Genomic DNA, 13,328 nt, shown 5'->3' with positions numbered 1-13,328 from the left:
TTCAGTTAAATTTTTTCGCCGCTAGTGACAGCGACATTACCTGCGCTGCATCTCCTGTATAATGTTTGCGCATCCTAAATATCTGTGACATTCAGTGTAATTTTTTCTTAGCCGCTGGTGACAGCGACATTACCTGCGCTACATCTCCTATGTAACGTTTGCGCATCCTAAATATCTGTGACATTCAGTGCAAGGTATTTGCGCATACACTTACAAAACCTGCGCTAGCGTATGTGTCACATGCTTGCAAACATATATACGGATGGAGTAGAGTTAACACTCCTATTTTCTGAGATTTCTGAGTTGTGTTATCTAATCTAAGCAAACACCTTCAATTGCTTTTCAATGGCTTTTGTCTCAAGATAACGCGATGAGTTAAGAAATTTGAGTTAAGAGCTGGAGTGCTAACCCAGCACCAGGTGGTCGTTTGGATTGCAACAGATAATGCTTCCAGTCGGTTAAGTACCACCCTGTCTTCCACAAAGTCCAGTCTCAGTAGCCAAGAGTCTGGTCAAAAGAATCCTCACCCTGATCCTCTTTCCTCTCACCATGGAGAGTCTTGGCAAACAAGTGATCCCACACTCGGGTATTCCGCTTGAAGAGGGACATAAGGAGATCTTGTGCACTGATTCCCAAGCTCTTGAGCATCCACAGTCAGAAAAAGATGATGGTGGGGAATGGGAATTAGTGTTTCACAAGGTGGATGATGATGATGAGACACAATTGCCAATAAGTCAACGGCAATTAGTGTCTCAAGACGTTGATGATGAGGATGAGACACAGTTGTCAATAAGTGAGGTTCTTGTTAGGTCAACAAGTCAGGAGGATGACTAGAGTGAGGAAGTGGAAGAGGAGGTGGTGGACGATGAAATCCCTGACTGAACCTAGGAAGGTGGCAAGCCGAGCGAGGACAGTAGTACAGAGGGGGAGGGATCCTCTGCACCCCAACAGGCTAAAAGAGGCAGTAAAGTTGGCAAAAGGGAGAAGGCGGGCCACACCAAACAGGCCCGCAACTGTTTCCTGTAGCCCCCCTTGCGGCAATCTTCCTTGCCAAGGGGTAGGTGTTCCGCAGTCTGATGCTTTTTTGAGGAAAGTGTGGACGATAAAAGAATTGTCATTTGCAACCTGTGCCGTACCAAAATGAGCAGGGGTGTGAACACTAGCAACTTCACCACCACCAGCATGATCCACCACATGGCATCAAAGCACCCCAATAGGTGGGCCGAACGCCTGGGTCCACAATCATTGTCTGCGGGTCACTGCCTCCTCTTCCCCTATGTTACGTGCTGGCCAATCCCCTGTCCAAGACGCAGGCCCAGATGCCTTCTGCCCTACACCTGGACCTTCACAAGCACCATCAGCTAGAACATCCACTTCTGTGTCCCAGCGCAGCGAAGAGATGTCCATACCCCAGGCCTTTGAACGAAAGCGCAAATACCCAGCCACCCACCCACAGGCCATAGCACTAAATGCGCACCTTTCCAAATTGCTGGCCCTGGAAATGTTGCCATTTATGTTTGTGGACACTGATCCCTTCTGCAGCCTGATGGCAGCGGCCATCCCTCGTTACTCAGTCCCCATCCGCCACTATTTTTCCCATTGTGCCATCCCCGCCTAACACCAGCATGTGTCCCGTAACATCACCCGTGCCCTGACCAACGCAGTTATTGGGAAGGTCCACTTAACGACTGACACATGGACAAGTGCTTTTGGCCAGGGATGCTACATTTCGCTGACGGCACACTGGGTGAACATTGTGGAGGCTGGGAGCGAGTTGTACCCTGGGATGGCACAGGTGCTACCGACGCCAAGGATTGCGGGCCCTACTTTCATCAGGATTTCCGCACCACCTATATTAGTGGCTGCAACCCCCCTTCTCCTCCACCTCCTCCTCCACTTCCACCTCTGAATTCTCATCTTGCAGCACCAGTGAGTCATCAGTCGGTAGGTGGAAGCAGTGTAGCACTGCAGTGGGGAAGCTGCAACAGGCCGTGCTGAAACTAATTTTCTTAGGTGACAAACAGCACATCGCCGCAGAGCTGTGGCAGGGTATAAGGGACCAGACTGAGCTGTGGCTCTCGCCAATCAACCTACGACCAGGCATGGCCGTAATTTGGTGGCGTCTTTGGAGCTCAGCAAGCTCACACACATACCATGCCTAGCCCACGTGTTCAACTTAGTGGTTCAGCGGTTTCTTAAAACCTTCCTCAATTTTCCTGAGCTACTGGTGAAGGTGTGCCTCTTGTGTGCCCATTTCTGAAAATCATCTACAGCTGCTGCCAGTCTGGCAACGCTGCAGCAGCGCTTGAAATTGCCAGTTCACCGATGTTGTGCGACGTGAGCACGTGCTGGAATTCCACGTTCCACATGTTGGTCAGGCTTTGTGAGTAGCAGAGGGCAATAGTGGAATACCAGCTGCAACATGGTCGTCACCTTTCCAGTCAGCTTCCGCTCTTCGCAAGCGACGAGTGGGCATGGATGCTGACCTCTGTGAGGTATTACCCAACTTTGAGGAATCAACACAGATGACGAGCGGCGATGCCGCTATTATCAGCGTAACCATACCACTTCTGTGTCTACTGAAACGCTCGCTGATCACAATGAAGGCGGAGGCTTTGCATGTGGAAGAGGTGGAAATGGGGGAAGACAGTACACAGGGTGATAGCCAGACCACTCTCAGTTCGTCTTCTCAGCGCGAATTGGATGATGATGAGGAGCAGGAGACGGTTGCCTCTGCTACAGGGGGTAGTACCTATAGCAGGTTAATTCCATCTGTTCAGCGTGGATGGGCCAAAGAGGAGGAAGAGGATGAGGAGATTGAGAGTCATCCTCCTGATGAGGACAGCTAAGTCTTGTCTGTTGGGACTCTGGCACACATGGCTGACTTTATGTTCTGCTGCCTTTCCAGTGACCCTCGGTTTATACTAATTTTTGCCAATACCGATTACTGGTTGTTCACCCTTCTTAACTTGTCAACTCTCATTCCTGTGGTGGAGAGAACTAGCAAAATGGTGCAATACCAGATTGTCCTTGTGGAAAAATTGCTCCCAAAATGTCTTACTGACTACGCTGGTGGCAGAGTACATACAGTAGTTCCTTGGGCAACCGAGGAGGGGAGAAGAGGGGAACACACAGAAGTTCCAACAAAGACAGGGCAACACTCTCCAAGGCAGTTGGGACAGTTTCATGACACCCCGCCAGCACCCTCACCCTGATGTGCGGCCTAGTGTCACAAGTAGGGAAAAGTTTTGGAAGATAGTGATGGAGTACGTATCAGACCGTGTCAGCGTCCTCAGTGATCCCTCTGTGCCCTACAACTATTAGATGTCCAAGCTGGATATGTGGCATGAACTGGCACTCTACACCTTGGAGGTGCTGGCCTGCCCTGCCACCAGTGTTTTGTCAGAGCAGGTATTTAGTGCTGCTGGGGGCATAATAACTGATAAGCGCATCCACCTGTCAACTGAAAATGCTGACAAGTTGACTCTTATCAAAATGAACAAGGCCTGGATTGCCCCTGACTTCTCTACTCCACCAGAGGAAAGCAGCTGAATATAAAGGCACTTTAAATGTGGCTTTTATAGTGTATTGAATACACTCTATTCCTATTCACCCCTTCCACCACAAAAAAGGGTATATGGTTCAATCTTCCTTTTCTCATCCTCCTCCTCCATCATATCAACATGCTTATTAGGCTGCCCTTGCTCCTAATGTTTTAGAGGGTCAGATCAGCAGCAGACCCTCACCCCTAATGTTTTAGAGCAGTGGTTCTTAACCTTGTTGGAGGTACTGAACCCCACCAGTTTCATATGCGCATTCACCGAACCCTTCTTAATTGGAAAAATTAAATATGATTTTTTTCAAATTCAAAACATAGGTATATATTTATACATAGGTGCACAAAGTGAATAAAACCATTAAAGAACAAAACCATTAAGAACAAAGAACAAAACCATTAAAACATGATTTTCACACAAAAATAAAAACATAATAATGAATATTTACTGCAAATCAGTGTGACTTCTGCTGTTGCCTTTCAGAGACCAGGTCAGAAATGCGCGGCTTTACCTTGGCAAGTGCCACTCTCATGTCATTTTCGCAACAAAGTCTGTTCCTTTTCTTCGTTTTTATGTCCAGCATCCTTGAAAAGGATTGCTCGCAAAGATATGTTGTAACAAACGGTATGAAAAACTCCAGAGCTTTCTTAGCAATAACAGGGTACGTTACCATTTGTTGACACCAAAACGTTGAGAGCGTTGTTGTTCTGAAGAGTTGCTGTTGAACCTGGCTCTGCTGAAGTTCAATGATTTCATCGAAGTATTCATCATTGACATCTGTTGTCTCAACACTAAATGTGAACGGCTGTCTCACCCATGCTGGATATGACTCTCTTGTAGGGAAGTATCCATCAAGAGACGTTGCAAGCTCATCTAAGTGCGTGGCAATTGCTTGCTTCAGTTCCGTGGGTAGAGAAATGTCTCTGATTCCAGATACATCTTCGATCTTACTTACACAGTCGTCTAGCAGGGGAAAGTTTGCGAAGTTATCGTTCTCTATTCGTCGTTTCCATAACGGTAGCTTTTTTTGAAAAGCCTTCAGGTTTTCTTCCGCTTCGATGATGTTGACTCCACCGCCCTGCATCTGTTGATTGAGATGATTTAGAGCTGCAAAGATATCAGTCATGTACGCTAAAATGAGAATGAACTCAGAATCTTTGAAGCAATCTGCATGACAATGTTGATGCTCTTGCACACGCACGGCAAAAACACGATTCAACACCTGTCCCCGGGATAACCACCGAACGTTGGAATGGTACAGAAGTACCTCAAATTCAGATCCCGTTTCTTTACACAGCTCCCTGAAGATGCGGTGCCTCAGAGAACTATTTCGCACATAGTTCACACATTCCACTACAATTTTTAATACTTCTGCCAGTTTTGGAGGCAAGGTTTTTGTTGCCAATGCATGCCTATGCAGAATACAATGCGTAACAATGATGTGTGGTGCATCGGCTTTCACTAGCGCACCAAAACCAGACTTTCTTCCCAGCATGGCTGGAGCTCCATCCGAACAAACTGCAGAAACCATATCCCACGAAAGATTGTTGTCTTTGAAGAAGTCATCCACAAGTTTCTTCACATCGGCTGCCTTAGTTGTTGTTGTAAGAGGCTTACAAAATAAAAACTCTTCCTTTATCACGTCGTCTTTCACATAGCGCACGAATACTGCAAGCTGGCTTAGATTGGAGACGTCTGTGGTCTCGTCGAGTTGAAGGCTGAATTTTGCCGGGCTTGAAATCAGATCTGCAACTATTTGAGCCAAGATGTCTTTGCTCATGTCCTCTATTCTGTCGCTGATGGTGTCATTTGAAAGAGGAATTTGGGATAACTTAACTTCAGCCGCTTTTCCCAGCATGATATTCGCCATCTTCAACACAGCTGGTTTTATGAGTGTTTCACCAATGGTGTGGGGTTTGCCCTGCTTTGCGATCAGGTAAGCAACTTCGTACGATGCCATGAGGATCGGTTTGTTGATGGGTACAAAGCCGAGAACAGGCAGACTAGCCTTTTTTATCGAATCTGGCTCTCCTCACCTTGAATTCAGCGAGCGTTGTGTTCTTGTATTTTCCATCTCCATGCAGCTTAAGGAAGTGTTCTCTTAGTTTTGCCGGTGTTCTGCCAGATCTCTATAGCTTGCCGAAAGTCTATAGCGGAAGTGACGTGGTGCGCTGCGCAAGCGCACAAGCGTACTTCAGCGAAGCATTCCTGCAGCACCGCGCGTGCGCACACATTTCTTAAAGTGACAGTCATCTACATTAAAATACAGCTCCATTAATGTACATTAATTTGTACCCTTGCGGGCTCGCTTCGCTCGCCACGCATCGGGCTCGGCCTCGCTGCGCTCGGCATTTTGTAAAACTAGCTCTATGCCGCCATTGATAGTAAAGAAGGAAATGGATAGTCTCTTTCTTTACTATCCATTTCCTTCTTTACTATCAATGGCGGCATAGAGTTAGTTTTACAAAATGCCGAGCGCAGCGAGGCCGAGCCCGATGCGTGGCGAGCGAAGCGAGGCCGCGAGGGTACAAATTAATGTAGATGCTGTATTTTACTGGAGGTGACTGTCACTTTAAGACGATGATGCGGATGATTTGTGGAAGTGCGCTTGTGCGCTTGCGCAGTGCACCACGTCACTTCCGCTATAGACTTTCGGCAAGCTATAGATATCTGGCAGAACACCGGTGCTAGACTAGAATTGCTCAACTTGGCATTGCAAATCATACAGTTAGGACGCTGACTCCCATCACGTTCCGTTATACATGTGAATCCATATTGTACATATTCGTCCGACTACTTTCTTTTTTTGCTCGACATACTTAGTATGAAGGGATAGGCCAAGCGATGTTGCGTGATCACCTGCAGCCAATGATGGACAAGCGGGGCGAGTCGGGTGTGTGTCTTGACCTCCAGGGCCGTACTGGGGATACAAAGCAGCCCTGGAAAAAAAAATCTATGTCAGCCCCATAAGTCACTGCACCTAATATACTACTGCCCCCCCCTCTCCACTATCTAATACACTGCTGCCCCCTCCCCACCACCCCCAATACACTGCTGAACACCCTCCCACCCCCCTAATACACTGCTTATCCCCTCCCACCCCCTAATAAACTGCTGACCCCCCTCCCAACCTCCTAATACACTACTGACCCCCAGACTCCCAGCCAACCCAATACACTGCTGACCCCCCAGTCCCTCAATACACTGCTGACCCCCTCCCAAAACAATCCCAGCCCCCCTAATACAATGATGACCCCCTTCCCAGCCCCCCTAATTCACTGATGACCCCCCTCCTAGCCACCCCAATACACTGCTGACCCCCATCCTTGCCACCCCAATACACTGCTGACCCCCACCCTCCCAGCCCCCCCAATACACTGCTGGCCCCTCCAATACACTGCTGGCCCCTCCAATACAATGCTGACCCCTTAAATACAATACACAATAGGTCCTCCAAGCCCCTTTACTCTTACCTGTAGTACAACAGGTCAGCTTAGCTCAGTGATGCCGGTGTCTGTGTGCAGGAGGGACAGGATGCCGCCGCCGCCACCATGCTGTGCAGTCACTAGATCCGCCGCTGCGCAGCCGCCGGATATGACGTCATGCCGTCATATGCCGCTCACATCCGGCGGCTGGCGGAAGCAAAATCATTGCGCTCGCTCGGTTCTTCTGATCATGAGCCACAGCGGGCGCAAAAGGAGTCTGAGTAACAGGAAATAAATATTTTCCTTTCTTGTGGCAGCCACCTATCAAAGCGGCCCCCCAGGGCCGGCAGCCGAACCCGCGAGACTGACTCACCGAACCCCTGGGGTTCGATCGAACCCAGGTTAAGAACCACTGTTTTAGAGGGTCACCAGCAGGCTCTCGCCCATAATGTTTTAAATGGTCAGATCAGCAGCAGGCACTTGCCCATAATGTTTTAGATGGTCAGCTCAGCAGCAAACCCTCACCCCTAATGTTTTAGATGGTCATATCAGCAGCAGGCCCTCCCCCCTAATGTCTTAGAGGGTTATCTCAGCAGCAGACCCTCATCCCTAATGTTTTAGATGGTCAGCTCAGCAGCAGGCTCTCATACCTAGTGTTTTAGAGGGTCATCAGCAGGCCCTTGCTTCTAATGTTTTTGAGGATCACCAGCAGGCCATCAATCATAATTTTTCAAGGGTGTGTATGATGCCCTCCTTTATGTGTATTAAAGGGTGTATTGGAGTGCCGGTTCCTTGTAATTTTTGGCAGCCCTTTCACTTAGTGCATAGGCTTTATGAGTGTAGGAGTACCACTACCTGAACAATTGTACCACAATGTGAATGAGGCCTTCCTTTATGTGATATACAGGTTGTATCAGAGTGCCTCTTCCTTGTAATTTTTAGCAGCACTTGCACTTTATACACAAGTAAATATACAGGAAAGAATGTTTCCTAAAATTTTTTCTCTAAAATTGATTTTATCTTCGGTTTGATGCGTATTATTGTCATTATGTAAAAGTGGCGTACTACTCGGACAACATCGTTCCCAGCAGTGACCTGGGAGTCCAAGATGCATCCATACAATCCTCCCCATGCTGTTCCCGAACCATTTCAGTGGTGTTTCCATCAATTTCTGACCTTTTCATATGAACCAGACACCTTCCCCTCAGAGCAGGGGGTGCCTGGTTTAATGCTCTGGTTCTCCCATTGACTTCTATTGTGCTCTGGTGCTCCCGAGCATCCAAAAGTGTTCTACTCAAGCACCAGAGCACTTTGGTGCTCGATAAACACTAGTCTGCATTTTTTTTTTTATTAATTAGAACCAGATAATGTTGTAGACACTTTTTTTCCTCCTGTTTTTATTTTCTGATTTTAGATTTTTTATTCATTTTCAGTACATAATATTGGTGGCATTTAACTTACATTATCTTCTGGTAATAACATTAAGAGATATGCTTTACAGCTGCCACATAGACCTTAGTGACTTATAGTCACATAGTAACAGTTTATAAGGCTGAAAAAACATCTGTCCATCCATTTCAGCCGGTTATCCTGCAAGTTGATCCAGATAAAGGCAAAAAAAAAACAAATAAAACTGGGAGGTAGAAGCCAATTTTACTCACTTTAGGGGAAAGAAAATGCTACAGGGAGTCAGCCATTTAGATTAGCAAGTGTACTCATTTTAGGTACCAGAAGAACATGTGATGTTTTCCACAGTAACAGTATGAGACTCAAGACTCCAGTTAAAAAGATATGCAAAAATATGGGAAAAAAATCACATAGTTGTTCAGCTTAGGACATTAGTGCAGAAGTCAGCACAGGAGACATTGGATGGAGAGGATGGGAGTGGTAGTGCTTGTGAAAGGATGGTGTTACTCACAGTGGCACGGTCCTTCCTTGGCACTTCCCGGGCCACAGTTGTGGGAAGGGGCATAATTTTTGTTCATCTTGAGGCACATCCCAGTCTGGGTTCTTCTGCCTAGTGGTAGTTGGTGACTGTGATGTTGGAGATGCATTGTGGGGTGCAAGGCAGGAGTTGGTAATGTGCGGGCCAGTGTTGTTGGAACACAAAATCATTCCTTTACTAAGGTTAGTGGCAAAGTGCAAATAGACATACTTTTTGAAGTAGACACATTCCTTGTCAACAGTTGCAGCAACCAGCAGATCCTGAGGCTCAGAATATTGCATGCACTCTCTGAGTCACTCTTCTGGAATATCTGTGCTTTCTCTCTAATCCAGCAAAGGAGTGAGATTCTCTCTTTTTTCTCTAATGTGTGATACTAAAATGCCCAGCTGTGGGGTCTAGTCCTTTAACAGACCAGCAGTCTGCCTCTAGGATATGCCTGGGAGTCAGAAGCCTCTAACCCATATAAACGCTGTCAAGACAAAAAAAAGACTTAAGCATGCATTATCTCCACAGTCTAATTTCCAACAAACTCCCAGTAGGGCTGCTTAACCATCCAGAATAAACTCTCTGTTCTTCCTCAGAGGCAGGTGTTTGGCACTGTCTCCCTTTTGCTCATTGCTCCTCTTAACCCAAAGCTGCTCCTTCTCGCTCCAACTACTGTATGGACTGACTGACTAGAGCATCAGCCCATCTAAAGGAGACGATCGAGCAGCCCCACCTAGCAACTATTAGTATAGGCTTGCTATTAACCCATATGCTGAGTCTTCAGGGTGAATCACAAAAGTGCAAAAATAAACATCATGCAACAGTTTTAACCCCTTTGCAATGGCCTCTGGGTCACTGCATTAACAGGCCCTATTAGACCCTCAGATGCTGATATATGTTCCCAAATTGTGCCTTTACCGCAACCCCATTATACTGGTTCTCCATTTCTCCATCTGCCACCATTCCCACCAGCACCAGGAGCAGCATGGCAATACATATTCATGGGGATTGGCATTTGCAATCGTCCTACCTGTTAGGACCAGGAAATGGAGACCATCAGGGGTCTGCTAAGTGTCAGTAGATTTAATCTGTTCAACCCAACATATAAAAAAATGTAGTCCCACAGGACATCATCTTTAAATTTAATATGTTTACATCACTATCACCAACGTCTAGAACACAGTACTAGATTGATCTGAATGGATAGCAGGAGTTCCATACCTGACTGGCACTGCCCTCTGATTTCAATGGTATCAAAGAAAATAGCCAATAGGATTTAGCAATTTTCTTTGAGCTATACATGTCCAGAAAATAAAATCAGCAGGGAGGTCAAATTTGAATAACTTTGTGTGCAATCACACATCACCCATTGTTAAACCGTAAGCTGAGCTCCGACTGAATGCCAGATGTCAGGCCCTTTTTATAGAATCTTTCCCGAAGACGTTTTTTTGTTTTGTTTTAAAAAACTAGCAATTTTTCCTATCTTCTGTCAATGGTCTTTTTCAACCTGGTGAATATAAAGGAAGCTAATACTCTTTGATCATATAGGATACTTACTTCCGAGTAATAGTGTCATAAAATCTATAGACCGGTTCAGAATCTTTGTTATTGAAATGACCTTTGCCTTTAACTCCAGACCATAGAAAATTACCTGTAGTATTCAGTTCCAAAATTCTATCACTGGATCCAGGATTGCAGCAAAATGGACTCATTTTCAAATGATTCTGAGTTACAATGATTTGGAGTCCAGTTCAACTGCACATTACAGCCATCTCATAAAAGAATCTGCACCGTACAATGTAGTACATTACTGACCCAGCGCAGCCAGTGATGAGACTACAGTTAAACTACCTGCTGTGTGCTCACACTGACAAATCAGACATTTCCATCCCATTGATCTTAACGCAGTAGATTCTTTGCCTACTGAACCACACAAGTCACGTACAATTTTGATTAGCTGTAGGGGAAATTCAGACTCATATAGAATCTTTCACAATGATGAGTTGTGTTAAACTATTGAATGGCCTAACCCTGCTGATGAAATTAATCAATATGACTTTCTGGTCTTTTATTGTTCAGTGACTCATTGAAGGATAAAGATCTGTTTCACAGAAAATCTATTAAGAAAAACTCAGTGCTTTCAGCTCTAGATCAGCTACCTCTGTAATGTCCCTGCATGACTATGAATGTCATGTTGCGGATTGAATAATGCATGCTGACATATCATTACTTGATTCTTCCCTTTACATGTTACTGTTAATTTATGTTATATTACCGTACATTAACAGACATTATAGTTTAACCCCTTCACGCATTATGACGTACAGGTACGTCATTGCGTGGCAGGGGATGCATGGAGAGGGCCTCTGCAGTGAGCCCGCTCCATACGCACGATCTGCCGGCTGTATGATACAGCCGGCATCCGGTCGCACTAACAGGAAGCGGCGATCGCGCCACCCCTGCCATTCAACCCCTCAGGTGCCGCGATCAAGGCTGATCGCGGCACCTGTGACGTCATGCGCCTCCATCTTCCTTCCGATCGGAGCCTCCGCAGTGAAATCGCGGGGCTCCGATCGATTGACATGGCAGCCTGGACGCTGCTGAAGCTATTCAGGCCTGCCATGGCTTTCTCCATACTGAGCTATGCACGAGGCACAGGGCAGAATGGAGTGTGTAAAAATCCTATTCACCGTAATAGATCTCTATTATGGTGAATAGGAGAGGGGATCAAAAGATCCCATGTACGAGGCCCATATGGGGGCTAATTGCTGTAAAAAATATATATAAATTTAAAAAAAAACACCACTATATTAAAAGTTTGAATCACCACCCTTTCCCAATTTTACATATAAAACTACATAAACAATAGAAATAAAAAAACATATTGGGACGTCCGAAAATGTCAGAACTATTAAAATATTTTGAAAAAATTCTTGTGCGGTGAAATTTAAAACACGCGATTTGCAATTTTTTTTGTCATTTTGTCCCAAAAAACATTTGAATAACGGTGATCAAAACGTTGTATGTACTACAAAAATTGCATCAATTAAAAGTACAGTTCGTTACACAAAAAAAGCCCTTATAAAGCTCTGTAGACCGCAATAAAAAAAGTTATGGCTGTCAGAATATAGCGATGCAAAGAAAATTTGGATTTTTCCGATTTTTTTTTAAAGTAGTAAAACAAACAGAAAATGTTCAAGTTTGGTATCGCCACATTCGTATTGAGCCGCAGAATAGGAATGTCAGGTCATTTTTAGTGCATAGTGAACGCTGTGATGTCAAAACCCCAAAAACCTTGGTAGAATTTAGTATTTTTTTCAATTTTGCCACACAAATAATTTTTTTTCTTTTTTCTAATACAAAACATGGTAAATTAAAAAATGCATCTTGTCCCGCAAAAAATAAGCCCTCATATAGCTATGTGAACGGAAAAATAAAACAGTTATGGCTTTTGGAACATGAGGACAAATCAAAAATGTAAAAATGAAAATAGGCCTGGTCTTGAAGGGGTAAAGGAACCGGTCATAAATGAAAGCAAGAGAAACTATTTAGCACATTATGGCTTTTTAATACTTCGATCACTAGCATTTATTGAAATGCTTCACATTAATGCACATTTGTACATGTGCATCTCCAAATGTATTTTCAATTCTTTTCAATGGCTCCTGGAAATGCTCCCTTTTGATATGTTAATACTTATCTTTTCCAATACGATTTGTCCTATTTGCTTGGTGCTGCTGCTTCTGGTTGTACAATATGGCAATGTGGCCTGCTGTCAAAATTAACATATATAGGAGAAGTATTCAGTTGCAAAACATTTTGTGTACTATATTTTATGCCCCAGTTTCCTTCAATCTAAGGTACAATACACATTTGTTTGCAAAATGAGTTTTAGGCTTGTTTAGGAAAAATAGACTTATTAATTTCATACTTTAGCTGTGGTGAACTATCAATGTATACACTAGGAAAATCACTCAATTTAGATGGCAATAATTAGACTTTAATTGGCAAAAATATGCCAAAAGGATGTCTCAAAGTCCCAGTGGTATAGAAAAGTACATTCAACTGTGCTTTTTCAATATAGCTGTATGAAACAATGCCATAGTAAGGTGGCATTTATATAAAATTGAATAAATCTATGGACACCAGAACAAGAAAATACAGATACTATGGTAGCTATATCGGTTCATCTATTGGACCCAGTGATCATGTGATTGCTAGTTGTCTCAGGGGCAGAGCTGCAGGGTCTTAGCAGGCCCTGATCAGCTCTGCAGCTGTACCATTGAACAATACCTCTACATGGATTCTGTTTTCTCCTGCAACTGAAGCTTCTTTGGATGCCCTGGTTACAATGGAAAAGTGCAAAAAAAAAAAAAAGTCTATTCCCCAGAAGTCTTTTAAAGACCTCTTAGGGGG

The 13,328-nt window shown here is 44.7% G+C and overlaps 1 protein-coding gene across 1 annotated transcript; it reads right to left on the bottom strand.

Annotated features, from left to right (window-relative positions):
- Nucleotides 1-4,011: 4,011 nt before the first annotated feature.
- On the bottom strand, nt 4,012-5,427 carry LOC120999110 (protein ZBED8-like). Its single transcript, XM_040429980.1, has one exon. The coding sequence runs from the start codon at nt 5,425-5,427 to the stop codon at nt 4,012-4,014; it is 1,416 nt and encodes a 471-aa protein (XP_040285914.1).
- Nucleotides 5,428-13,328: the final 7,901 nt, after the last annotated feature.

Source organism: Bufo bufo, chromosome 4 (genome assembly GCF_905171765.1).
Source record: "Bufo bufo chromosome 4, aBufBuf1.1, whole genome shotgun sequence".
In the NCBI taxonomy this organism is placed as follows: Eukaryota; Metazoa; Chordata; class Amphibia; order Anura; family Bufonidae; genus Bufo; species Bufo bufo.
This window is presented reverse-complemented; position numbering and strand designations above follow the sequence as displayed.

Excerpts from the sequence above, each read along its gene's own strand:
- LOC120999110 (XM_040429980.1), bottom strand. The coding sequence starts at position 5,427 with ATGGCGAATATCATGCTGGGAAAAGCGGCTGAAGTTAAGTTATCCCAA.